General features: G+C 36.5%; 2 protein-coding genes and 1 long non-coding RNA gene across 13 annotated transcripts in view; 1 reads left to right on the top strand and 2 right to left on the bottom strand.

Moving 5' to 3' along the window:
* The window catches only part of LOC105074787 (uncharacterized), a 455371-nt gene extending 450883 nt beyond the window's left edge, over window positions 1-4488 (bottom strand). Inside the window, exon 1 of the long non-coding RNA XR_012505515.1 lies at window positions 4121-4488. This is a non-coding gene — a long non-coding RNA (uncharacterized LOC105074787). The remainder of the gene's footprint in view (window positions 1-4120) is intronic.
* MEF2C (myocyte enhancer factor 2C) overlaps window positions 1-25792 on the top strand; it is a 162194-nt gene that overhangs the window by 9929 nt on the left and 126473 nt on the right. For 9 of the 11 annotated variants that reach the window (XM_074360348.1, XM_074360338.1, XM_045522213.2 and 6 more), the window contains one exon: window positions 6011-6101. The gene's annotated coding sequence lies outside the window, so the exon portion shown is untranslated. Of the gene's footprint in view, window positions 1-6010; window positions 6102-10149; window positions 10617-25792 lie in introns of those variants that run through there. The other 2 variants (XM_074360343.1, XM_074360340.1) reach the window with 1 other exon arrangement.
* LOC141575521 (uncharacterized) lies at window positions 9140-11264 on the bottom strand. Its single transcript, XM_074354897.1, has 3 exons — window positions 11198-11264; window positions 10099-10391; window positions 9140-9552 (listed from the first exon to the last, which is right to left on the bottom strand). Exons 1-3 carry the CDS (start codon window positions 11262-11264, stop codon window positions 9292-9294), a joined length of 621 nt encoding a protein of 206 aa, XP_074210998.1. The 3' UTR covers window positions 9140-9291.

The following is a 25792-nucleotide window of genomic DNA, read 5'->3' as shown; positions in this document are numbered from 1 at the left end:
ACTGACAAATAGTGAGTGGCCATTAAATGTTATGCATTTTGAACTTACTTATTTTAACCCACATTCTAATAAGGTAGTATTATTTTTGCACATATACTACAAATCTTTGTATTACCAATATGAATATTATTGATACAGAAATATTTAACTACAAATTTATCTTAGAAACCTTTTATAAGAGATCAGACCTTTTTTGGTTTGGATCTTTGACTCAGTGAACTAGTACTCACTGGTAAAATGATTTTAATCATGGACTTAAATTTTAAAGTTTTATTGCATTTTACTTTTAATTCTCATCATATTCCAAAATAATTTAGACAGACTTCATCCCAAACAATGAAAATTAATTCTCCCTCTTTCTGGTAAATTAGAATATAGATATAATTATGTTATCTCATTGTTTTTAAATCTAGTGAGTATTGGAAACATATAAATCCATGCATGATATTGCCTTGAAAAAATACAATTTTATATTGTTTGGTTTGGTTTAAAATTTTAAGTTATAAATAAAATATTTTAGAAATAAATGTGTACATTCTCAGCTAAGTAAAATACCATCATTTGGAAAATTACCTAGATAGAGAGGATTGGTAATGTGGTAGCTTTATTCTCTCCTTTCTAGATTCTTTTGTCTTGGTGTTCCTAATGAGAAGAGTTTGCATGAATACCAGATGTAAATTGCTTAATAATGTTTTTGAGTCTGTTTTTTCCTGTAGCACATACTTACACCTATCATGAAATCATGAGGAATCACACACATCCCAAGTGGGACTTTATTCAAACCAAAAATGCAAAATGCTATGGTTTCTGTTTTTCAAGAAGTGGCAAACAGTCCCTGAGACATAGCTCTACCGCTGATCATGCATCCAACAGAGAACTACTTCTAGGTCCCTCTTGGACAGAATGCTCCATTAGGCATTCCACGGGCTCCCCCTTCCCAGCAGGCCTCTGCCCAGCCCCGTTGCCATAGATGGCCATCAGACATTTGGAATGACATCAGGAGATAATCTGAGCAGGCTCTGCCCAAAAGAATTCAAGCTAGCGGGAGACTGAAGATATCAATGTCTTCTTGGCTGACAACAGCATTCCAAAGGTCAAGCAGGGTGAAAAGAGGATAGATGGAGTTTCCAGTGCCTTTTCAACAACCAAGCAGCTAACAAGTATAAGGAAACATCCCTCAGGGAGAGAATAAACAAATAAATACAGACAAAAGAAGCCCAAAAGTATCCCAGAGGCACCATCTTGTGAGAGGGAAATAAGGCAACAGACAGCCATTGAGTCAGGAAATTTTAGGATTAAGGAAACCTCTGTCTCTTAAAGGTAAAACTCACAAATAGCTCTCATGCAGAACGAATCTCTACCTCTCTGACAATCTACTTCTCCGACTTCTACGGTGATAGCCCACTATGGAACTTAACGGTGTAGAAGTACAACTCCTCGCAGGAGAGCAGAAATGGCTAACTTTCACTGCAGCTGACTGATTTCCCACCTCTGGGCTTCACACTGAACAGCTCATTTAATCCTCAGAACAAAGTTTTGAAGGTAGCACTTTACGTTCCACATTTTATTCATGAGGAAACGGAGGCAAAGGGAGGTTCAGTAACTCGTGTGTAATCATACAGTTACCATGGGATAGAGCCAACTGGCTTTTGGCCACATAGAGCCTCCCTAGTCAGGCTAGCGTTTTAGGTAGTCAGCTGTGGAAATATGTCCATGCTTCTAATACATATGAAAGCACTTGAAGAATTTCAAAGATTTTCTCTTTGGTTATCAGGTTTCAGGGAGAATGGGAAGAACGCTTTCTACCATGAAGCACATACAAATGGTAAATTAATAAGAGAAATAAAGACAATAATTCAAATATGCATCAGCTCTGGAGAAATTCAAGCTTTAAAAAATCATTTTGTTTTAAAAGTATCATTCATAAGTACTCTTATCTGAACACTTAGTGGTCCTTCACTAAGGGTTAACTTAAAAGCTAATTATCATAAACTCCCAGAATTAACACCAATATATCACTTCCAAATAACAGTAAGAAACACAGGGGATAGTCATGGCAAAACCAACCAACCAACCAAAGCACTGAAGTTAGAAAGTTTGTGCTTTGTTTCTAAATGTGTATATGTTCTGTTGCCTTACATGCCTGGAATAGTGTAATTTGCAATTACGCTTTGTTCATGTTATTAACGTTTCTGGTCAAATTCCACCCCAGTGATATCACTCTAAGACATAATCAATGTATCTGATACTATCGTCATCAAATTTGAGGAAGATTACGCTTTGTTAACAATTTTCACCTTATGTAACACCCTTCCTCTCTGACCTTAAGAGTGCTTTTAGCTGTTATTTTAAAAGGATAATTCCATTTCCTCAGAATTTTTTTTAGTACAAGTAAGCACAATGTTATGCCAATTACTCTTTTTAAAAAGGCATTCTATGAATCTATGACATTACCAATAATACATTTTCAGTTTGGGAAACAGTGTTATTCCCCATACACCTTATTCTTTATTAAATGGAATTTCTCCCTGAAAGAATATTTAGAGATATTTTCTCTTCTAAAAGAGTACTTTTCTCTGAAATCTTCTGTCAGGTCACCTTTCTTTACAGTTAATTTGCCTTGCCAACCCCCAGCCACTGCCCAGGTCTGGCATAAAGAGTACAATACCCTGTCAGGTGACCTTACCTTCTTTCCAAATTTATGGCATGATTTGGGGTTGCATCTCTTAACTTCCCTTTTTTTGGTAAAAAATTAGTTGCTGTGTTAAGTGTTCCCTGAGACCTCTTTCAGCAGGAAGATACCAAAATTCTGACTTTAAAACCTTCCACATTACTACCAAGAAATACAAATGCAAAGAGGGTCCTAAAATTTGACCGGTATCATAAAACCAGTTATTCCTTTCTTTCTTTAACCAACATTCATTTAAAACTCTAGCAGCACATTCTGACAGAACTTTATGCAATGATGGAAACTTTTAACATCTAACAGTCAAATAAAGGTAGCCACTAGCCACCTGTAGCTACTGGGCACTTTAAAAGCGGCTAGTGTACCTGAGGGACTGATTTTAAATTTTATTTAATTTTAATTAACTTAAAAGAACCACTTACGGTCAGCGGCTACCACACTGGTAGCAGTTCATAGCTTCAAGAACACGACAATACAAACATTTTACCCTTTTGATTTATTCAGCATGTACTCTACCATGCCTTCCGAGCACTGATCCTCCTACCACGTTTTCGCTTCGTAGAACTCCACAGACAGATCAAAAAACAGCACAGGCATTTCCATTTCGTGATGATAATTTTGCAAGAGATCCCAGAACTGTTCTTATGTGCTAACAAATACAGAGGCTTGGAAGGGGAAAGGAACTTTTTTGATTTTTTTTTTTTTCTGTGTTTTCTCCCCAGTACCCCGTTTCTCCTTGTAGTTTGTGGCCTTCCTCTAGCCAGAGCGCGCCCATCTCCAGCGGGGCACCTTAACTACTAGACTTTATTGCTAGTTTTTTGAAATAACCCTGTGGACCCTGAGGGAGTTTGGACTTTAAAAAAGACCCAGTTCGGGGACCCTGTCCTTTCCTATAGGTCGGCCAGGTGAAAAGGCAGGCCGGCTGGCGCGGGACCTGCGCGAGGCCCCGTCGCTCTCCTAGGCTTGCAAAACGCTCGGAGCCCTCGGGGCAGCCCGTGCGGCCGGACGCGGACCGCGCGCCAGCGCTTTGTGCACGTGCGTGGGTGGGCTCGCTCCGAGCGTCGCTCGGCGTCGCTCTGCGCGCCCCTCCAGATCTGTGGGGTCCTCTTTCGTCAACTGAGGGTAAATATCCCCAAGTTCCCCAAACCACACCAGCAGGGCAAGTCCCCCGACACCGCCCCCGCCCGTTACCGAAGCCCACCCACCGCCGCTGGCCCCTTCTCCATCCGTCCCCTCCAGCCCGCCACGCGGCCTCTTCGCCCAGCAACCAGCCGTGTTCCCCCAAGCCGTGACTTCCCGGCTCTGGACACCACCCGGCACACGCCTGGCCGAGACAGCTTGGCCTCCCCTCCACGCGCCCAGGCCCAGCAGCCCCCAGAAGGGCCCCGAGCCCGCCCCCTCCTCGCCCGTGGCGCTCGCACGTGGCGCACTCACCCCCTAGAGCTGCCTCCGAGCTTTGGAAACGCTCCGGGGAGGGAGCCCCCGCCCCCTCAGCTCCGTCCTCGCGGGAAAGTGGGTTGGGGGAGGCCGACCCAGAGAAGAATGTGTAGGTACCGAGAGCTGTGTTAGAGGGGAGGACCGGCAATAATTGGCTGGCTCGGCGGCTGTTGCGCCTCTGCTGAACGCCTAGCCAGCGAGGATTCACTTTCCACACAAATCAACCTGAGGGATTGCTGCTGCCTACAGTCAATAACTCAGCGGAGTGAGCTGCTGAAACCGGAGGCGTTCCGGGGTCTGGGTCTCTAAAGGGGGCTGTCCGGACAGAATCCCAGCCTTCAGCTTCCCAGACAAAGGAGTGGGCACCAAAACGCAGGGTGACATTTTTCACCCCTACCCCCACCCCTCTGAGTAAGGATCTTTTAAAATTAAAGGGCACACGCACACATAGAGGTATCTAGAAGAAATAGTTAAAAGGGGAAGTGCGAAAATTCAATCTTTGAATTGAAGGTTTCTATATTTCAAGAAATGGAATAGAATCAGTGTTCCGATGAATATTTAACAATTTTGTAAGTAAAAAGTAAAGTCCATTAAATGTGGCCATGCATGTGGATACTTTTTAATGAACTATACATTTGTAGGCAAATTAGTGATCAAGCCTTATTTGGGCATACTGACCCAGGAAAAGGAAGAAATGTATCATAATTTGTAGTGGCATTTTAAAAAGCCTTAACATCTATCAGACATTATTTCATGATGATTGCATTTCTGTACGGTGAAAAGGCCCTGGGAGATGTGTATTATGATGCCTACTTAATAGACTGTAAAACCAAGCAGAGCTGGGAGAAAGAGAATTTACCAGGTGACCTGGTACTGACTCCCAAGTTGAGGCTAACTCACTGTGGGCCTGAATCTGAAAGACCAAACTCAGCTAACACCCTTAAAATAAAAGTGACCAAAATTCTTCATTTCTCCTTGACTGTGAAGCAACTTAAAAATAAAAATAAATCTTAAGGATGACAACCCAAAAATAGAGGCTTTATAAATCTTAATGACTCTTGACTATGAAAAGTCTTCCTGCTAATACAAATGGGAAATAGATATTGACCATTATGGTCTGACATGTGTCAAGGCGGGGAGGACTAGACCCATTCTGAAGCCAAAGAAAAGTTCATTTGTGTGCTCAAAGTCATTGAAAGCTGGTTTTAAACAGAGGCTAACACACAGGAGCACTTGTCTGTGTTCAGTACAGTAAAACACGGCTTGGAAGGATAAGGTATTATTGGTTAATAGAATGCATTAAGCGTACTGAATTCACATCACTAATCCCAAAGTATTTAAAGTTGGCCTTTAGGCAACATATAAAATAAGCCCTTTCAGCAACTTCAGTTGAAACTTCAGTATCCCAACTTGACAAATTTTATTAGCTTGGGATATGATGAATTTGACTTTCTTCCTTGTAATTCTTCATCAGATATTAAAATAAAGGTACAAAAATAAAGATAAATATAAGAGCTTTAGATATGAGCTAAAGGATGTGATTAAGCCTTGGCTTGTAATAACAAATCCTTCTTATATGGCAGATTCTCAATCACAAACAGTCCATGTGACGTACACTGTGCATGGACTAAAGCTGAACCTAAAGAATTTTTGAAATTTAGATATTTGCCGTTATTTACTTTAAAGGTTATAAGTATTATCACAATTAATGATCATTTTAATTAATTTATATTTAATACCCATTTATTTGGTTTAAAATTAGAATTAACATTAATGGTACTTCAGATTAGAAGTTTTAGAAATAAATTAATCTGAATGTATTTTAATATCAACATTCTTAAAAAAAGTTTTTTAATTGTGTACCTTGTTGTACTTATGCATTTTAAGGTGCCAAAGAAGAGTTGCAAACTGTGAAGTAACTTCTATGAAGAGATGAAGTAAAGAATGGAAGGCAAATGACGGACTGTATGTGTATGTGGTAAGTGCTTAACATGTGTTATTATCACCTACCACAAAGTTAATGCATAAAGGTGAACCTGCCAAACTCTTTGTCATTAGGTATTTATAATGTAAACATGTATAAAAGTGATAAAATGTTGCATAACCATTATGTACTTTATTATAGAGCAGTACCATACCATTTTGCTTAAAACTCGCGTCACCTTTCAGGGCCTACCTTTGCAAATCTGTTTTACAAATAATCCATTTCAGGAAAACTTGTGTGAGTCATCTCTACTGTAACTATAAAAAGAGATAACATTTTTTTCTGCTATTGGAATTTGTGTCTTACTACTTTTTATATCTGAACTTCTATGTTCAATTATCATGTGTGTGTTGAAAATATTCTAGCTGAAGAACAGATACTACTGTAGTTGAATAGTCTTGAGGGGTAGATTAATCTATAGACTGCCTTCATTTTAGGGTGGGTTGCTGTGGCAACCTCCTCAGCTTACTTTAGAATAATTTTTTAAAGCTCACTTCAAGAGCTACACCCAGCGTGGGCCAAGCTTAAAAGCAGGCAGACCCAGTGCACAGTGTTTTAGTAGATTGCTGATTTGATGTAGTGAAGTAGTAAGGAGTGGAGGGTGGAGCAAGATGATATGCAGCCCCAAAGAGAAATTTGAAATTAGCTTTCCTTTCCCTAGAGTTAAAATTCTGAGGATCATGCGCTCTGTAACTTCTGTGGCACTTTAGTTAAAATATATTGCTAAACAATTTTTTGGGGGGGATAAGTTAATATATATTTACAGGTTTAATAAAGCACTCATGATACTTATTTAATGAAAGAAATACTTGGTGATTGGGAAGGAAAACAGAGCTGGTTTAAATAGTACATCAGTCCCAGACATCATTTTCTCTTACAGGAAGTATTCTCCCCTCCTTTTTTAACAGGATAGGCCACTAGCTTTCAATTGGCTTAAAGGGTATAAAAATTTTCCACTTTCCAGTCATAGAACTGGAATAGATTGGAGAATTCACTTAACATATAAGCAAATTGAAGCCCACAGAGGACACACTCATTAGTTAAGTTCTAAATGAACTAGAGAATCCAGGCCTCCTAACACCTAGTACAAGCTCCTCCCTACATTGGAAAATACTCTGATCCTAGCCAAGTACCATTAGGTGGCAAGGAACAGGATGATTTTGATTAAAAAAAAAAAAAGTTCAGAAGTATTTAAAGATGAACACAAAGCACATCTTGGATTAACCACTTTGTAGATTACCAGTGAATAATTTTAAATCTCAGGTGACTTTCTATTGTGTATTTCTGCACAACCTCTTCTGTTCCACTTCGACTATAAAGGCTCATAAGAAGGAAACTAATGCTAATATTAACTTAGGTTACATATAATTAAGAAGCTAAATCTCCTGAGAGGAATATCTTATATTTTAAAAGGCCAACTGTGGTACATTCCAGATCTAAATTATTTTCAAATTATCCACAATGTGGGGTTATACATACCTTTAAATGCTTGTACTATCACTGATAATTATGGGCTTATTGTAATGTTTATTATTAAATAATTCTTTAGAATGTTGAAAGGTTAAATAGTTTCTTTTTGAAGGAAAACAATCTAAAACTGAAATGTACTGTAGTAAATAAAAATACTCTTTATTATCCATCAAAAATAGTACGGTTAAAAGTCATGTATTGAATATGTCTTTTTGCTCATGTAAAATAGGCTGTTACAATTCATTAATTTCACACATTATGGCAATAAACTTAAATGTTCCTGCAAATGATTTGCTTTGTCAGGACATCTGTGAATCTGGAAAAAATTAATTTCTTTTTTACCACCATATATAGACATATCTTTAGTATTCAAAATGTTGATGCACCTTTAAATTTTTGGATTGTTTTTTAGAAGTTGTACCTTAAATGAAAACCTGATATAAATCATCTCTGCCATATTATTAAAATGAATTCATGGTAATAGTAAACTCACCAGATGAAAAACAAAACAGGCAAACAAATATATTGTAGATACTAATCTGCAAGAAATAATGGTATTTCATATGGTTTTTGCTTTGTGACAGTTGGCCATGCTCTCCTATAATAATAATAGCAAAAGATTCATAATGTCTGGGCTGATAGTCACAATGGTGATGAGCCAGAAGCCTGAAGATTATTCAGATCTAGTTGTACTGGCCTGAAAATCAACCTTCCCCTTGCAAGTGAAGCCTTCGGGCAGATGCTTAAATGTTGAGCCCATTCTTCTGAGAAACGCTACCCAGATTAAATAGCCCCTACAATGAAGCAGGAGCTGTTTGATTCACACTGCCCTCATGCATTAAAATAGTCTAGAGGCATAATGCAGAACTGAACAGGAAATGCAACTAGTCATTGAGTTAAACACATAGTGCTGAAAGGATTTTTTTTTAAGTGAGGAAATATCTTTAATTAGCTAGATATTCCAGTATACTCGTATTGTCTGCACTTGTACAGTCAATATTTTTATTTCCCCGGTGTATTTTCTCTTCTTCCTTTCACAACATTAAAAATTTTAAATTTAGTTTAAATATTTTATATAATCTATAGTTCTACTGGCATGTAATCTTATTTTTTCGTGGCTTGTTTACTAGTTGTTATATTTTATCTTTGGCTTTACTGGGCGTGGTGTAATTGGCTAGGGAGGGGAGGGGCTCAATCCCTAGTAGCCTTTCTTAAATCTTGAATATTAACCTTTTTTTTTTTTGTAAGGAAAAGTATTTACTGTTCTTAAACCTTAACATAAGTATCTTCCTTATCAGTCTCTATTGCTGCTTCCTGTGCAGCTGAAACTCTTCAGGATAAGTGAAGTCATCGGCTATCGGATAGGGAAGCCTAATGCATTTGGGAAGTTGGTTTGGTTTACATGTTAATGCCTTGGATAAAATCCAGTAAGGTGTGGAAGAGATATTGTGGGAGGAGGGAGGGGAAACTCTCCGAATAAGCTGCTGCCCGGGGAAATATTTCCAACCTGATTAGAAAGTTCATGGCCCCAAGATGAAGTCGAGATTTCATATACTGGTAATTCTTTTATTATTTTATACATTACTAACACTTGAAAAGCATTTCGGTTCACGTTCTTGCCCTCCAACCTCTCAGGGCCGACAACCGCATATTTTGAAGGGAAGGCGCGCTGGAATCGAGTGCTGCGGACACCGTAGTCTGGGGGTTTTAAGCGTTAATAACGGAGGAGCGCTCGGACGGGTGGAAGAATGAAGTGGTTAACGCGTCTCCAAACGCGGGGGAAAGTCATAAGAGCAACTGTTAGGGTCGCGCTCCTATTGGTCAGAGGAAAGATCCCGACTTTAGAAGGACTTTCCTGCTGGCTGGCTCGCAGCGTCCCCGGGGAGCGAGCGCGCTGCAGCCGAAGACTCGGTCCTCCGAGCGTCCTCGGCGGCGGCGCCGGGAGAGAGCAGGCAGCCGCCGCTCGCGGTGTTGTCTGCATTTCGAGCAATAAAGAATTGTCATTAGGTGTGCGTATGGCATGTGCCATTACCCCACCGTAAAACTAAAATTAGCAAAATGTCAGGAATGGAAAGATTGATTCACCAAGATGCAATTATCATTTAAAAGTGCTTGATTGAGGTACTGATGTTCAGTGATTTATTCTGCATACCATATACATAATTAAAGCAGTGTAGTGGAGTAATTTATCAATCTAGTTGAGACTGGAGGGGTGAGGAAGGAACTGCTGTATGTTTGTTTTATTAAAATGCTCCGAGGTCTAGTCCCGCCCCCCTTTTGCAAGAGTGAAACTGATGATTTCTCCAGCTCGCGAGGAGAGTCAACCGTTTGGGATTGTGAGGGAGATTGGAAAAGGCAGCGCGAGGCAAAGGCAAGGACAAAATAAAATAAAGGAAAAGAAGGCAAGAGGCACTTCATGGGACTTGCTGCTTAGAACCCCCAGCCGTGTGCTGTTTTCTCTACCACCCCCGCCTCCCCTCCCAATATCCTTCCACTCCCCCCGCCCCCCGCCTTTTTTTACGCGATGTTTCAAAGGCTGTGAGCGGCTCTCCTTTTCCCATTCGTCTTCTGTCACTTCCTTCCTGGACGCAGTTTTCTGGACGAGTCTGGTTACTTTTAATCCGGCGGGCCGCTGAGAGCCACTTTCTCCTCCTCCTCCTCCTCTTCCCCTTCCTCCTCCTCCTCCTCCTGCTGCTGCTGCTGCTGCTCCGAGCGGCCTCGGCGCGCGCGAATGCGCGGTCCCGAGCGCGCCTCCCCCCGCGCGCGCTCCTTCCGCGCGCGCACACACACATCGTCTCCAGCTCTCTCCTTGCTCTGCTCGCAGTCAGACACTTGAGCACACGCGTACACCCAGACATCTTCGGGCTGCTATTGGATTGACTTTGAAGGTTCTGTGTGGGTCGCCGAGGCTGCATGTTTGAATCAGGTGGAGAAGCACTTCAAGGCTGGACGAAGTAAAGATTCTTGTTATTTTTTTTTTCTCTCTCTCTTAAGAAAGGAAAATATCCCAAGGACTAATCTGATCGGTTCTTCCTTCATGTAAGTACCTCTGACATTTCTCCAGGAAATAGAAATAGCCGGGGTATTGTCTCTGAAATCTGCATCAGTTATATTCCACTGCACCGAATCTATCCCTGTGCCTTTTTGGAGGCTGAAGTTAAGGCTTGCTGGCCATTCTTTTCTTAGATTCCATGATTTCCTTGTGTTTTGCTAAAAGTAACTTTTTTGATAGTCTTTTCTGTTTGCCATCAGTTATTGAAATCACTCCTGACTAGTTCTTGTCACACTAGTGTGTTTAAAGTTTCATGAAGTTAGTTCACATCATTAGCATGTTATGGTGGAGCGTGTGGAGCCTGTGGATTTTAATATTTCACAGAATGTTCTGTGACCTTGAAGTACATGCCTTAAGATTTAGCTGTTCACTATGCAAAGATGCTTCTGTGAGTCCCACCAAAGACTGATTATTTGCTTTGGGTTATGCTTCTGAGCCACTAAATCTTGGGATTAGTTTGAGCTAAAGCATGGCTGTCTGTCAGAGTATACCTTTGTGCATCTCCTTCCTTTACCAAAGTGCTGGCTTGAGAGAGGGCTTCTTAGCTGGTGTGGACAAAAAGTAATACCCTGGCCATGGTAGTCTATACATTTCACTGTTCTTGTTGGGATTTCAGTATGTGCATTGCTGTTCATATCGAGTCAAATACATAACTGTTTAAAAACAAACAAGGTTAAGTCACTTCAGTTGCCTTCTCTTTGGACTTTGGATGAAAGTTACCAAACTCAGTGATAAAGTTTGGCACAAATGAAGTATATATAGACACGGCACACTGTTTATTGTTTTATGAAGTATTATGCAAGTATTTAAGTTGAATACTAGTGTTATCTCCTTCTCAGAATACGGCTATTCATTCCTAAAGGAAATTGTATGTCTGAAACACGTCTGACTGTTCTAGGTCCAGTAGTTATCACTTTGGGGGAAAAGGTCTTTTTCTTCCCATTTTAATAATGTGTGTCTTTTGTGTTAAATACCTTTATATGTAAATGCTGACAGTATAATAAGTAGAATCAGGCTCTCTGCCAGTTCTTTAACCGGTCCTCAGTGGAGAATTGCTTTGACATGAAGTGCGTTTTACTATTGTGCATCTGATACTAACTCTAATAGTAACCGTCTTGTGAAATGGTTAGTGCGTACCTATGTTTTCTAAGTGTTATAAAGGAACCCTGGCTACCTCATTATACCAGTCAAAGAGAGTGACCAGCCTCTTTTTCACTGGCACCTTGCAGTGGAATTGTGGTTGCAGAGTAAAGATGTTTATGTAGAGCATAATAACTCCAGTCCCTAGAGACTTGGTAGGACATGGAAATGTGACCACCTGTGAACCTCATTTAACCTCTGTATTGCATACTAATTTTAGCTTTAAAGAGATTAACAATCTCCAAGTTGAAACTACATCTTGTTTAATTTTTAAAATGATGTCAGTTTGGTCCAGTCTCTGAAAATGTTCAGTATGTACCAATGTGGCACAAGCAGTTTCGGTTAAATATAATGCAGTTAATAAACCATATTATTGTCTTCTAGTATATGCATGAAGTTATTTATTAAATTAAAAGGGGTAGTTCTAAAGCAAGTGTCAGAACTTGACAGGTAAAATGACATGTACCTATCTAATGTCTTATCTAAAGAGGAAAAAAAACCTCTAAAATCAAATACCTCATTCTATTTGTAGGAAGATATATTTGGCTATATATTAGACTACTAACTCAATTCTAAAAGTTTTCCTCAAAACACATTTTAAACTCAATGTTTGTTTAACATATGGTCCTCTAGTCAAGTTAAGGAGACAATAGCTGGCAGTTACGTTTACTTTAGGTTTTTACTAAACTTTAGGAAATCTACTGTTTTTTCTAATGTGATTCACACAACTTTGGAGTATTTGTAGCATATTTTCCATACTTCTTACTAAAGACAGTATTTTACCTCATTCATTACACTATTTACAGTCTGATTGCTGTGTATGTATGTGGAATATAGTGAAAGATAATATTAAAGATGTAACTTTTAGTAAATATTAATTTATTTCTTATGTTTAAATAACAAATGGCACTTCATAATAAAAAGTCAATTTTCTGGCTTTCCTGAGCTGTTCATACTTTAAAAGTATGGAATTATATATATTAACTTTTCAGAACAAAAACATATTGATATTAAATATATAAAATTTAAATAACAAGAACCTTGCTGAACCTTGTCTCTTTTCTTCTTTGTAAACATATTCAGTTTTCAAAATTTAGGGTAAATGATTCATTCCATTAGGGAAAAGGGCTACCTAATGATTCAAAATTGAATCCTGAAAAAGCATCATGTTTTATATTTTTCAGATTTCTCTGAGTTTCTTCTCTGACAACACTAAACAGTACAACCATATCTTTCCCATAAGTGATTTATTGTATTTAAACTTCTCTCATAAAAAACTGAGCTAAATAACTCCTTGGCATATGTTAACATTATATTTCAAAACTTTCTTCTGTTTATTGTAGTATATTTTGTGGTTTTATTTCCCAACTCTGCGTGTGGTATACTTTGAGTCTCTGAAATCTCAGAAAGTGACAAAAATGGGGAAATATCTGTGCAGCAACACTTGTGCTATATAACGACAAAAAAATAGTTATTAAACAGAGAACTCTGGCTTCAGGGACATGATTCAAAACAACGTGGAAGAATTTTGTATGCAGTTAAGGATCACAGAATAGACTTTAAAGAGATTATTAATAAAGTTCTACTTTTTTTTTCTCTAAGCACATCCTCTTAGAGAACACCACACAAATTAATATCTAAAAGTTACAAAAATGCACATATTCATTTTATGAATACAGTGATTGCCTGGACACAATGAGAAGATTTAATCACTGGTGCTCAGTCTGTGTGCTGTATGTGGAGGGTTGGGTGATTAAGATCCCTGTTCTCAGCACTGTACCTTAATCTCATGGGCGCGTGGACTGCCCTGCACTCAGTAAAGCCTGACTATTCACCGAGATCTGTCATCTTTAGGAAATCAAACCAGATTACAGAGGCAATTCACAAAACCAGGAGCGACAACAGAGTCTGTGCACCTTACAAAAGGCGGATTACGCAGTTCACATGTTATTTTGATAGGTCAAAGATAAAAGCTGATTGTTGAGGAATGGCAAGACACTCCAATCTCAAATGATTGCTAGATAAGTATACCACGACCCTGTTGCTTCCTCATTATGAAGAGCCATTCAAACAGTAGAAAACTCAGTTTTCAAATGACAGGCTTTCAATAATGACATAAGAGAAAACATCTCCCTTTTATATATGTCTTCCTTGCTTATATTTTAAGTTCCATCACTTCTTTATGAACAGGTATCTAGTTCTGGCTGCTTATGTGAAGCAGTTATTATTATAAGGCTTAATTGCAGTAGACATTTTCAGAGGCGTTGTAGAGAGCGCAAAACAGAATTTGCCAGAAATAAAACATACACTCATGGTATTGAGTAACCGAGCAGAAAATGCACAGTAGTCAATAACCATTATGTTATTCTGTTACCAAATAGGTTCTTCGTAAAAATGTGGAATTACTTAGTTAATGAATCCATATGTTTGAAATATATCTTGATAGATGTTTACTGGTCAGATTATATCTATTTCATGAATGTTTTGTAAAGGTCATTCTTTACAACAAAATATGATGTTTTCAGAGTTTATTTCAGAGATTAAAGTTTTGGTTTACATAATAACATTTTGCAAACCCCAACTTCTTACATATACAACTCTACAGTAATTTCTTGCTTCTTTAAAAATTGAAGTCCTTTTTTCACCCAACTGATGCCTCCTAGTGTTTCGCACAATAAAACACTAATGAGTCACCCATAATGTAAACATTGCATTTTCATTGCCTACATCTTCTGTGATACATAAAATTAATATTTATGTGTTTAATTTTCTGTGCATTATTATAGTAAGATAGGAAATTCCAGTGAATGAAATGTTTCACCTGAGTAGATTTGTGGCACACACTTGCAGGGTTTCTTTGACCATAACAATACCTTACTAAGTTTTAATAAGTTTATTACCTTAAGCTCCAGTTCATATATTCACTGTTTATATTCCCTCTTATTCCAAGTGGAAAACACAGGCAGAGTAGCAGAGCTTCCATTTTGTAGGCCTGGAAAATACATAGCTGAGTTCATCCGCAAAAGCCTGACCAACAAATTGTGAAGGGACTAACCGTTTCATTTAAACACTGAAATATCTCAAAAGAGATATAAAATTTCGCCTACTCTGTGTCTTCACATTTGCAAATTTCTGTGTAAAAGTGGAATAAAAAAGAGGATTTAGCAAAATAAAAAGTAAAGATAAATGCACAGATTCCCACAAATGTGGATTGTATCACTTTATTAGAAAATCACAATAAAAAAGCTTGCTTTGGCAGCATAGTATTCTACCTAATAGAAGGAAAGCTTGTTGGAAAAACTTCTTATGACCAGCAAGTTGTCTAATGAGGTCGAAGTCAGTGGATACCAACTCTGGTGTGAGTTTTCTATCATTAGATGGTGAGTGTAGACTTTCAATGTTTTCCCACTTAAATGATTTCAGACAACTTTCTGATTCTACTTACAAAAAATAGAGACTTTAGTTTCTGAATATTTATTCTTCAAAATGTTTATGAAAGGCAGAAGGCTTTCCCCAATGGGTCTGAAATTCAAAAGATGCACCCTAAAGCCTGTAACATTTATGGGCCTCCTCCTGAGTTGCCATACCACACACAAGTGCACAAAAACACTCACAGATTGCTTCTAACACAAGTGTGCTGAGCGTCCAGGCGTAGACCCTAGACTGAGGCTGAACTGAACATAGTTCATTTCCCTTACCTGTGTATGCGTCTTTTAGTTTTCCTGATTCAAAACATGTGCATTTTAACGATATTTGCCTCCCATTTAAGATTTTTCTAATTTGGTCAATAATACAGTGTTATTACAATTCTGTGCATGTTGGACACATTTCAAAGAATGTTAGGGGGTGTGTTCCTTTCGTTCGAGGAAGCAAACATGTAGAAAGGGGTGGACCTTTCCCACAAGAGCCACATTTCTTCCCTTGGAGAATTGAAGCAAATATGCAGTATGTAAGTGAATAACAGCATGAGAAAGAAAATAATTTCTAATGGTCTGCTATAGTTAGTGAGCAAAGGAAACTGTCAGGTTTTTCCTAAAAGCGGTTCTTATTGATAACCTTTCTCACACTGAATGCTGAAAAAGTCTTTGAGAATTTTGTAATTTTAATATTACTTAACTTCTATAAAGTGCACTACAACTAATTTTGCTCAAAACAAGAATTCAGTAGTAACTATTTTATAGATGTATTGAGGCATAAGGAAATCAAGAGAGCTAAAAGCACCCATTCCCTACCTTTCTTAAGAAGTAGATAGCTTCAGTGTTCTTACACTAGTTTTTGTCCGTGCAGGAAAAATAAAGAAAATTCTATAACAAAGAATACCATTGTAGAAAAATAAGATTATAAAAAAGATTATCCAATATAGCATTATCTTAAATTTCTTTGGTATTATTTTAACATTAACTACAAAAAGGAAAGTTATATTCCTAATAAATATGGAAATTGTATGATACCTGTTTTGTACATGTTTTTGGGTTTGAGGTGATAACATGAGTAGCATTCATTTGTCATCTTAATGCACGTTGTCATTATATTGCCTGAGTTAAATCTCTGTATTTATTTTAAAAATACAGCCAGTGTAAACAAACTTCAAAGTATGCATGAAGATAATCTTTTGAGGACATTATAAAGGAAATCAGTGACATTACAAGAGATTAAAAACAGCAAACCTATTACAGGCAGAATTCTGCAGGAATCATTACTCTTAAATAATGCAGACATTATAGAGACTTTATTAATTCTTAATGTTGTAAATTTGCAATGACTGGAGCAATGTTGTTCTTCTTGCAAGTGGTCGCAATTCATGTAGAATGATAGTGCCGATCTTCTAGCAGTAATTTAAGTGAAGTACCTTAAACTTGTTTTCAGAGACTGGAGAAACTGATCTCTGAAGCAGTCCCTGGTGAGAACCTGCTTTTTCCAAATAGTATCCTGAGTGTGGTCTGGTTTTCCTCTTGTATCTTGTTGTCATAGATAAGATGCACACGAAGAATTCATATAAATTGTTCTCGGAAATAATAACCAATGGATATGGTCTTTTGATAGAATGCAAAGTGTTTTTTTTTTTTAAACAGCTAACAACTACCTCTCTTTTTCACACCTCTGTAATTCTTTCAGCAAGTTAGAATGATAGCAAGAGAATGCATCTTCCCCCGAACCCTGAAGATAGGCAGCTTTGGCTTAGATATGCTTATTTAATTGGAAAATAGATTCACTAATGTAAATAAGTGGGGACAGACAAGGGAATTAGTCTACTACTTAATAGAGTAAACATGACTTTTTTTAACCTTCTAATTAATTGTTGACCATGCATGAGGTATACAACTAAGGCTTATTATGGAAAGCTGGTAATATTGCTTAATATCATAGGAGAGATTGGGATTTCTGTAAAGTAATTTTGAAGATGTGATTATTTAGCAGAAATATTCACTGGAGCATTTCATTTTTAGAAATCATGGTCACACAAGGAAGCCTTTATAGGACTGACTACCTAATTGCAGACAAAAATCTCTTTAATGAATGAACACACACACAGAAGAACGCATACTTTAAAAATATAATAGCCCTATATTTTTCAATTTTTTTGCCACATTCTTTATATCTGAACAGAATGTGCATGTCTAAGCAGATGTTTTAAGTTATATCCTTCATGTAGGTGAGCCTGTAAGTGTACCATTTAACTTAAATGGTTTTGTGGGAAGGTAGTTTGAGGAGTTTAAAAAGGAGAAAAAAAAAAAAAAAACCCTCCAGTTACTATAGTTTCAGCTCTTTCTTTTTAAAAACAGTAATTACACTCAGGATAAAGAAAGAAAAATAAACTCTTTTAATTCTTGGTAACATCCACAGTTTGTGAGGCAGCGCTCTGGTGCATTTTTGTTTCTGAGCGTGCAGGGCAGGTACTGGCAGCACAGCTACAAAATGAAAACTTGCTGGCTGCAGACCAGATGCAGTGCACAGTGCCACATCAGAAACTTCCCCTCTTCTGTCTCCGGGTGATTTCAGCCCGAAGTCATGCCCTTTTTTCCCCTTGCGTAGGCTCAGGACCGGAGGGCCTTCTTCCTGGGCAGTCGCTTTGGGAAAGGAAAAGCATAACGTTTCCCTTCTTTAACTTGAGAACTCTGCCTCTTAAATCACGGAGACCTTAGCTGCAAAGTGGATTCAGTATGTTTCCTTTTTCTTCCCATATAGCCGTTTAGAATGCGTAAAACAATAGGTATACGATAGAAAATGAGCCCTCTTCCCCACCCCCCCTCCTCCAGCGCACGCAGGCCCAATCAGATGTCTGTACTTTTTTGTTTTGCAGAGAAAAATGTAATGGTTTCTTCCCATTGAAGCCCGTGCATTATATTCCAAATATGTTAGGTCATTTTGTGATGCAAATTAATGTTGAGTGGTTTTTGTACTTGTCTCGGGAAATAGCAGTGTTCCACCACACTATGTGGCACTACAGTAATTTTTTTATTGATAAACATTCACACTTTAAATGATTACTAGGTCAAAATACAAAGAAAACATGGCTCTAGGTTTCAGATTTGGTTTACGCTTTTCATTTGAAAGATATGGTGTAAGTAATGCAGTTATTATCCCCATGCAGAATAGATCAACTTCTAAATATCTGCATTGATATTCTTTGCATTTGAAGACATAGTCTGAAAACTTGTACTTCTTCTTATAAAGTTAAAAAAAGAAAGTGTTAAAACCAGTCTTTAATTACCAGTTACATTTTCAGTCGTTACCAATGTGATTGTTAAAATTTCTATTAAAAAATAATTCCTAGCTGCCATGACTCTTTTCAGTCAGTAGTAGAATTCTTATTTGTGTGAAGTGTAATCAAAGTATTGCTAGCACACCTTTCTAAAACTAGCCTTCTCTTGTAGAAATGTATTAAATGGGAGCCTTAAGTGCAAAGTGTTACTGCGTGATATTTGTTCCAACTTTATTTTTAAACTAAATTATTGATTTAACAGTATACAAATAGCATATAAATGTTAGTGTATTCATTAACCCACCAAACCAATTATTAATTGCCTACATAAAATTTACCAGGTCAAAACAACGGTTAAATGTAACTTAATTTTATTTCTTCTTAAACTAAGATAGATTGAAAAATTGATTTTAATTATGTTTATGTATCAAGCAACTATTTTTCTGTGAATGCAAATGTTTCCTAATAAAGTGTTAAGAAATTAACAGAACATAGATCTTAAAAGGTAAAAGGTAGCTCAGAGGAGTATGATCACAATGGCCTATTCTTGCCTTAGGTGTTACGAGCAAGAGCCCTACTCCTGGCACACTTTCAAGGCCCATTAGCAAGAGGAAAAAATGTTAAACTTTTTTTGCATATATTAATATACATAGGAGTCAGTAATTTTTTGACATTTATTTCTTACAAAATTAGACATTCTGTTTAAAAATTCAGATTCGACCTTTAAAACTATGCTTTTATTTAGGATATGGTAGGAGACTTCTTTATCTTCTTGGAATTCTCCCGAACTGTAGGATAATTTGAATCATCACCACTTCAAAAATATTGTTAGACACATTTGTAAAGTTTCAGTTGTTTAATATGTATACTGGAAAAATTTTTAATAGAAAATGAACTGTCTTATATTATAAAATTATGCCTGATTAAAACGTGAACCTCTTGGAGTTTCCTGAAGTAGGTAATTCTCTAGGCAAGAAATTAAAAAAATTTTAAACTGTTAATCAGTAAATGACCACGTACTTTTTTAAGTTGCCTGATTCCCATTCACATATGAAGAGCCTTAGTAAATTGTTGGATGATCTTTAAGTAAAGGTTTTGTGGTCCAGAAAGTAGATCTTTCTACCCTTCTTCTGTAGCATTTAATATAAATATGTTAAAAAGGTATGAATCCAGACCTTGTTTCATTAGGATTATTTTTCTTAACAATATGAAGATGAACAAACATGGCTATTAAAAATAAAAAAGTGTATCCATTGGTTGATTTCTAAGTATTTATCAAAAGACCACTTAGAGTCTGCCTAGGTTATAGGTTAAGGAAATAACTTCGGCTACCTTTTCCTTTTCTTTCACCTTTGAGTTTTTCTCCCCTTACATAAACCAAAAAGAAAATCTCATGATGACATTAATTAATAGCTTAGCAAAGGACCAGATAAAATACTCAATCCCATTGCTTGTTTCCATATGGCCCTTTGGTTGAAATGAATGCACAACGTCCCTTCTAGGACTATGTGAGCTTTCTTGAGTTAGCGTGAGCACTATGTGATTTTTTTTGCCTTCTCTCATTTTTTAGCTTCAAAAATCAATGAATTCTTGACTTTACCCTATTTTTTCCCAAAATTTTTATTGGTTTTGGATTCTCTCCTGTGTTCTCTTCTTGCTTCAAAGTATTTGGTATTGTGAGAAATCAAGTGCACTTTTAACTTGTTTTGACTACACATGTGAGATCATAGAATTGTTTCAGGTGCTAACTTACCTCCTTCCACTTGAGAGCTTGATGTGGTTCATCACAGCCCAATGCCATGTCATGAAAGAGCTCCAGACACAGATTTTGAAGCAGCGAAGACTACAGAATATCTTTGTAAGGAACCGCCAACAGCTTTCGAGTCAGTGGCTGGTCCATCCACAGCAAAAATGCACAGCATTATGAAGTCTCAGGAGATGGGACAGTTGTTGGACTAGATGAAGCAGATTATGGCTTTGATTGTATTTGGTGCATTCTTGGGCCAAATCTCCAAGGGGTGTGTGTGTGTGTGTGTGTGTGTGTGTGTGTGTGTGTGTGTGTGTGTAAAGGGAGTGATGGGAGGGGAAGAGCAGAGACTAAGAGACAAAAAGCATGAGAGGATGTGGATGAATGCAAGACAAAGAGAAAATCAGTTCTCTTGATTTGCAAGCATAAAGAGTTTGAAGACCACATTGCCATATTAATATCATTTCTTTAATTATACACATGTGTGCTATTAGACAAACAGGCCCATAAGCAATAGAGAGTAATGTTTAAGAGCAAAGGCCAAACTGAGTTCAAAATCCAGCCTTCCATTTACTGGTTAGTGGCTTTAGGTAGGTAATTTAACCATCAGAAAGCCTTGGTTTCAGAATCTGTAAAATGGGTGTGATAATACCACCCATTTCTTAGAGTTATTGTAAGGATTAAACAGGATAATACGTATAAAAACCAATGTAAGTGGTAAGTAATTAGTAAATTATTATAATAGCACTACACTGTATTTTAATTATTTTATCTTCCTGCCAGTGATGATCCCTTAGAAAAGCTCGGTGGAATAATTATTTTGAACTTTCTTTTTCAATAGTGCTTTCATACCATTAAAATTGGGTCACTTTCGGGGCAAGTCTCTAATTCTGATGTTATGTTGGGTCAATGCTAATGATCGCTAGGTACAGTATACTCCAAGAAAAGCAAAATCTTTCACAGATCAGATGTTATTAAATATCACGCTATTTTTAGAACCAGAAATAGAACCAAAGAAACAAAATAATTTCATCTATGAGTTTTAAAAGTCATTTATTGAAAGTTCTGAATTCCAGATAGATTCTTGCTTTTAGTTTTAATAAAAGTTCAGTTTGGAGGAAGTGTTTGAGGTACACAGAGTTATTATGTGGTTTTAATAGTGAAAACAGCCTCAGTAAGAATTCTAAACTTTTTTCCCTTAGCATTACCCACTTTTGAAGGATATATTAGTATTCTTTGTTTTTCTTATTATGCAGTTTTGATTGTATGTGAACATAAATTATGAAGAATGAATGTCATTTTACTTATCTTTCCATTTCTTCATACTCTTGCATGTAATCGGTATACTATAGATGTTTGTTGAATAAATTAATTATATTTACTTGTAAAGAGAAAATACATTTTTCATTGGAATAGTTTAAAAAAAGTAAACGGCCTTTCTGCCATCCATTATTTCCCCAGATTTGAGGGATTGTTCATTTTAATTATAGTTTATCAACTTTGAGATGAAGAACAAATGAACTTATCTTAATTTGGGTATTTTTCTTTATGTGAGAAGAAATATAAAGTAGTCTAGAAAATGCAGAATTTTACCTGAGGATTACACCTTTTGATAACACAAATAAGTGAATTTAGGTAAGATGTGGATGAAAGTAGGAATATATCTGGTCTCAGAGTCTATTTACCACATTTTTGTTCAGATTTTACATTTACGTAATTTCTCAAAGAAATTCGTATTTTGGATGACAGGTAGTGTCAATGAGGCTGCCCCTTTTAGACAGCCTGTGGAGTTGCAACCACTTGAAATTATTCTCATGCTCTTGAATAACTCCCCTCCGGTGTGCACCTTGCATTTCAGCTTTCTTTTCCAGCCCTGATTTAATGCCTGGCTGAAGAGTGCTCAGTGCAAGGAATACTTGCAGAGTGGACTTCCCTATGGTAAAACAGCATGGACAGCTCCCAACACTGCAATCAAGGATGCCTCTAAAAGCTTTAATTTAAAAATAATAATAATAATAATAAGTCTGCTTGAAGATGATGGAGCCCTCTAAGGCACATGGGCTTAGAGAATTATTCCCATCTGCAACCCCCTCCCCCTGCTTAGTAGCCCTTTCCAGGGTTATGATTACTGGAAAATGGCTGTTAATCACCAGATTTTTTTTTTGACTGCAGCTGCTTCAGTCAGACTACTAATCTATTAAACAACTTCGTCTCCAGTTTAAAATTTGTATTGTATACTGTATAGAATAAATTTTCATTGTAATCAGAGCATCCAAGAGAACTTCCTGATATGATTTATAGAAGCACATTTGTTTTTATGTATGGACCTCTCTGGTGCTACTGAGCCAACTGTTTAAACAATACTGTGGTTGATCAGCATAAAATCAAATATTGTAGCACTATTGAGTGCAAGCAGCATTTACAATAGTCACATTTGCAGAATATTTGAATTGTGGCATCTCTAGCACTTGGCAATATAATAGCCACATAATTCAAAACTTAACCCAGATATTTAAAATTTGACTTGAACCTGAAATGGTTTTTAGAAGTTTAGATTCTCATACCAGACTGTGGTAGAGTGGTTTGGCCTCTTTTTCTACCCTAATGCTTATTATATTTGCCATAATTTGAAGAAATAGTCCAAAACCTGAATCAATATTTAGTGCTGGGAGAGGACAAAACAGCTCTGATTTACAAAGACCCTTTTAAAACACATTCTTGTATGTAAAATTGACAGGCTACAAGAGGTGCTTGGATGAAGTTCATCATGTTGGAAAGAATGTTTCAATTAAAGTTGAGCACTTTCTCTTCCAGGTCTTTTTTTCTCCATTTTTTATTTGCTGTGCCAAGGTATCCATGTGCGTTTTTCCACTGTCATCTGGCTCATTCCCAGCAGATGCACACAATCTGTTCTGCTGTCACTAACAGGGTTCGGTTTATGAAAAGAATGTGTCAGAACATGCCACTATAGTCACTTTTACAGGTTTTTTTTTAAGAGTAACTGAGAATATATGCATTGCCCTAGTTTTATTGTACTCAGCCTTTAAGAGATTTCTAAGAAACCTTTATAATATTCGTAGACCAAAAGCTTTCTTCCAAACATACTTTTGACCAAATATTTGCTTTCTATTAAAAATAAAATTTTAGAAGTTCACAAAACATCTTTAATGATGAACTGAATGTATTGTATTTAAATGTAAGAGTAGATTTTTATAGGAATGTTTAAAATAAACCCAAGATTTTTATGAAAAATAATTTTCAATTATAAAATTTACTTTATAATCATTAAATACATATCTCCTACTGAAAACAAACCTGCTTTCCTACTCAAATCAAGGCTTTATTTTTAAAAATAATTGTGATATACTACTTAGCATCAATTATTTGACTTGATCGATAATATTGGTTTCCTTAAGTCTTCGACTGACATCATTACATTAAATCAAAAGCAGTTAAACTATCAAATTCATCCTTATTCTGTATAAAGACATTTGATAAATTGTACTGTCAAATCATATAACATTTTTCTTTTGTAGTTGTTCACATTTTAAAAGCATAATAGGTAAATAATTCTGAGTTTAATTTTTATTTATTAAGGTGTCTCTGTGCCTATTAAATATTCTGAATAAAAATTCAGTTTTTAGTTGTTTTCTTCATAGAAAACAATTTCTCTGGCTTTATACGAATTATTTAAAAAGTGAGCATTAGAAACGTGGAAGTAATGAGCTTAATAATGTAGTAGATTGTGAAGTTTAAGCATGTGTAGTAAGCACATACTGCATATATATGCACGTGCAAATAAATAATGGACACATTTGCATTTTGTATACAGATTATGGTATTTAAGTATCTCCCAGAATAGAAGATTTTTAAATGTACTTAAGTGCTAATTTTAGATTTTTAAAATAATTTTTGATATGAAGAGCAACTCAAAGTCCAGAAAAACTGAACATTTTTCATCAAAGTTATAATTCACATGAACTAAAAATGAAGATTCAGAAACTATTAATGGATGATCACTTATACAAATTAAGGATTAATTATATATATTTAAATAGGAAAACGAGTTATTAGATTTCTGCATAAGGAAAATTTGTGAAGTACATTTTAAAATGTAATTTATGTCAGAAATTTTTCTGATTATGAAACTGATATATTACCACATAGACAACTCAAGCAATACATATAAAGAGACATTTTTGAAACAACTTTGCAAATTTAAGCAAGAAAATAATTTTCTTAAAGCTCATTGGCTCTGTTGTCACATCATATGGATGAATTGCTAAATTATCTTTCTAGAATTGTATCAAATGATTGTTATAGTTTTTGTTACTTTTTTTAAAGTTTCAAGAAATAATGATGACTCTTGTCTAATATTCATCTATAAGGGATTAATTTTCAGAACCTTTAAAAAGTGAGTGCCATTAAAAAAAAAGTTGATATAGAAAGAGGAATCCTTGTCCATTAAATTTCAAACGTAGCAATGTATACTTGTCCATTATAAGTTGATTTTGTAATGTTTTTGATGATGTGAACGGGGCATATGTATTTGAGATGAGTGATAAAGGTCAGTTCTGGAGTTCACTTTTTCTTGCCCATGTTTTAATTTATTCATGACACTATGTGTCAGATAACTTTACTTTTAACTAGTCTGTATGGACTTGAATTGTTTAGTTTTTGGTAATCCTGAATATTTGCACTTGGGATAAAAAGGCTGTTCTACACCAAGAATCATGGTGGTGAACTAAAAAGAATGTTTGGTAGAACCCCACAAGATATCAGAGCCTCTTACTCTTCCCCTCAAGCCATCGGCAGTGGAACTGGGGGAGAATGACCATTGTGCATTACAAGATGGTAGACCTGACCTTACTAAGTGACTACTGCTGGCATTGGAGGAGGAGTCACAAGGACTGGAGAACAACCAGAGTCTTTTCAAATTCGCTACAATTTGAATATACATGAGATCATCTCAAGACAAAACTCCATAGGCAAACTTAATTACACTTGTCCTGAATGACTAGTCTTTAAAATCCTCTATTTATCACTCAGAGTGTAAATACAATCCGAAATTTCATTGGGCGGTGCGGGGAAAGGCTTACTCCTCTACGTGAGATTTTCGGAATTTAAAGAACATTTGCCTGTATGGTTTGCCCTGTGAAATACTTTTAAATACCAGATCTTCTAAAAAGATAGTCTCATTTATTTGATAATACCTTACAAAGAAATGATCACATTTTTTTTTCCAATTTTATTTTTTTTAATTAAGAGAAAAGTAGTTTTGGAGCTTGAAATTTTCCTGGGGCCACTTTATCTCAGAAATACTTTTTTTGAATTTTGCCAGTTGCCTCAATTTCCGACACGGGTACCACCCTGCTTTGTGGTTGGGAGGTAATTCTTTCTTCACATTTGCTTAGTCATAGGTCTTTTTGGAGCAAAGAAAGATTATTTTTGTGAAACTGTCCCCAAAATATGTATTATTCATAGACAAGAAACCCATCAAAGAGTCTCACTGCACTGGTAATGATAGGTTGGACTGCAGTGACCAGAAGGCTCACCACTCAGCTTTCTTTAGG

This window comes from Camelus bactrianus, chromosome 3 (assembly GCF_048773025.1).
Source record: "Camelus bactrianus isolate YW-2024 breed Bactrian camel chromosome 3, ASM4877302v1, whole genome shotgun sequence".
NCBI classification, from domain to species: domain Eukaryota; kingdom Metazoa; phylum Chordata; class Mammalia; order Artiodactyla; family Camelidae; genus Camelus; species Camelus bactrianus.
The sequence above is the reverse complement of the archived record's forward strand: the minus strand, read 5'-3'. Positions and strand labels throughout refer to the sequence as shown.

Bases quoted from the DNA above. Each gene is read 5' to 3' on its own strand.
- LOC141575521 (XM_074354897.1), bottom strand. From the start codon at position 11,264: ATGAACAGCAATGCACATACTGAAATCCCAACAAGAACAGTGAAATGT. The intron at 10,392-11,197 runs GTATTACTTTTT...GACTGCGAGCAG, and splicing joins TATAGACTACCATGGCCAGG to AGCAAGGAGAGAGCTGGAGA. The intron at 9,553-10,098 runs GTAAAAAAAGGC...CTCGAAATGCAG, and splicing joins CACAGCCTTTGAAACATCGC to ACAACACCGCGAGCGGCGGC.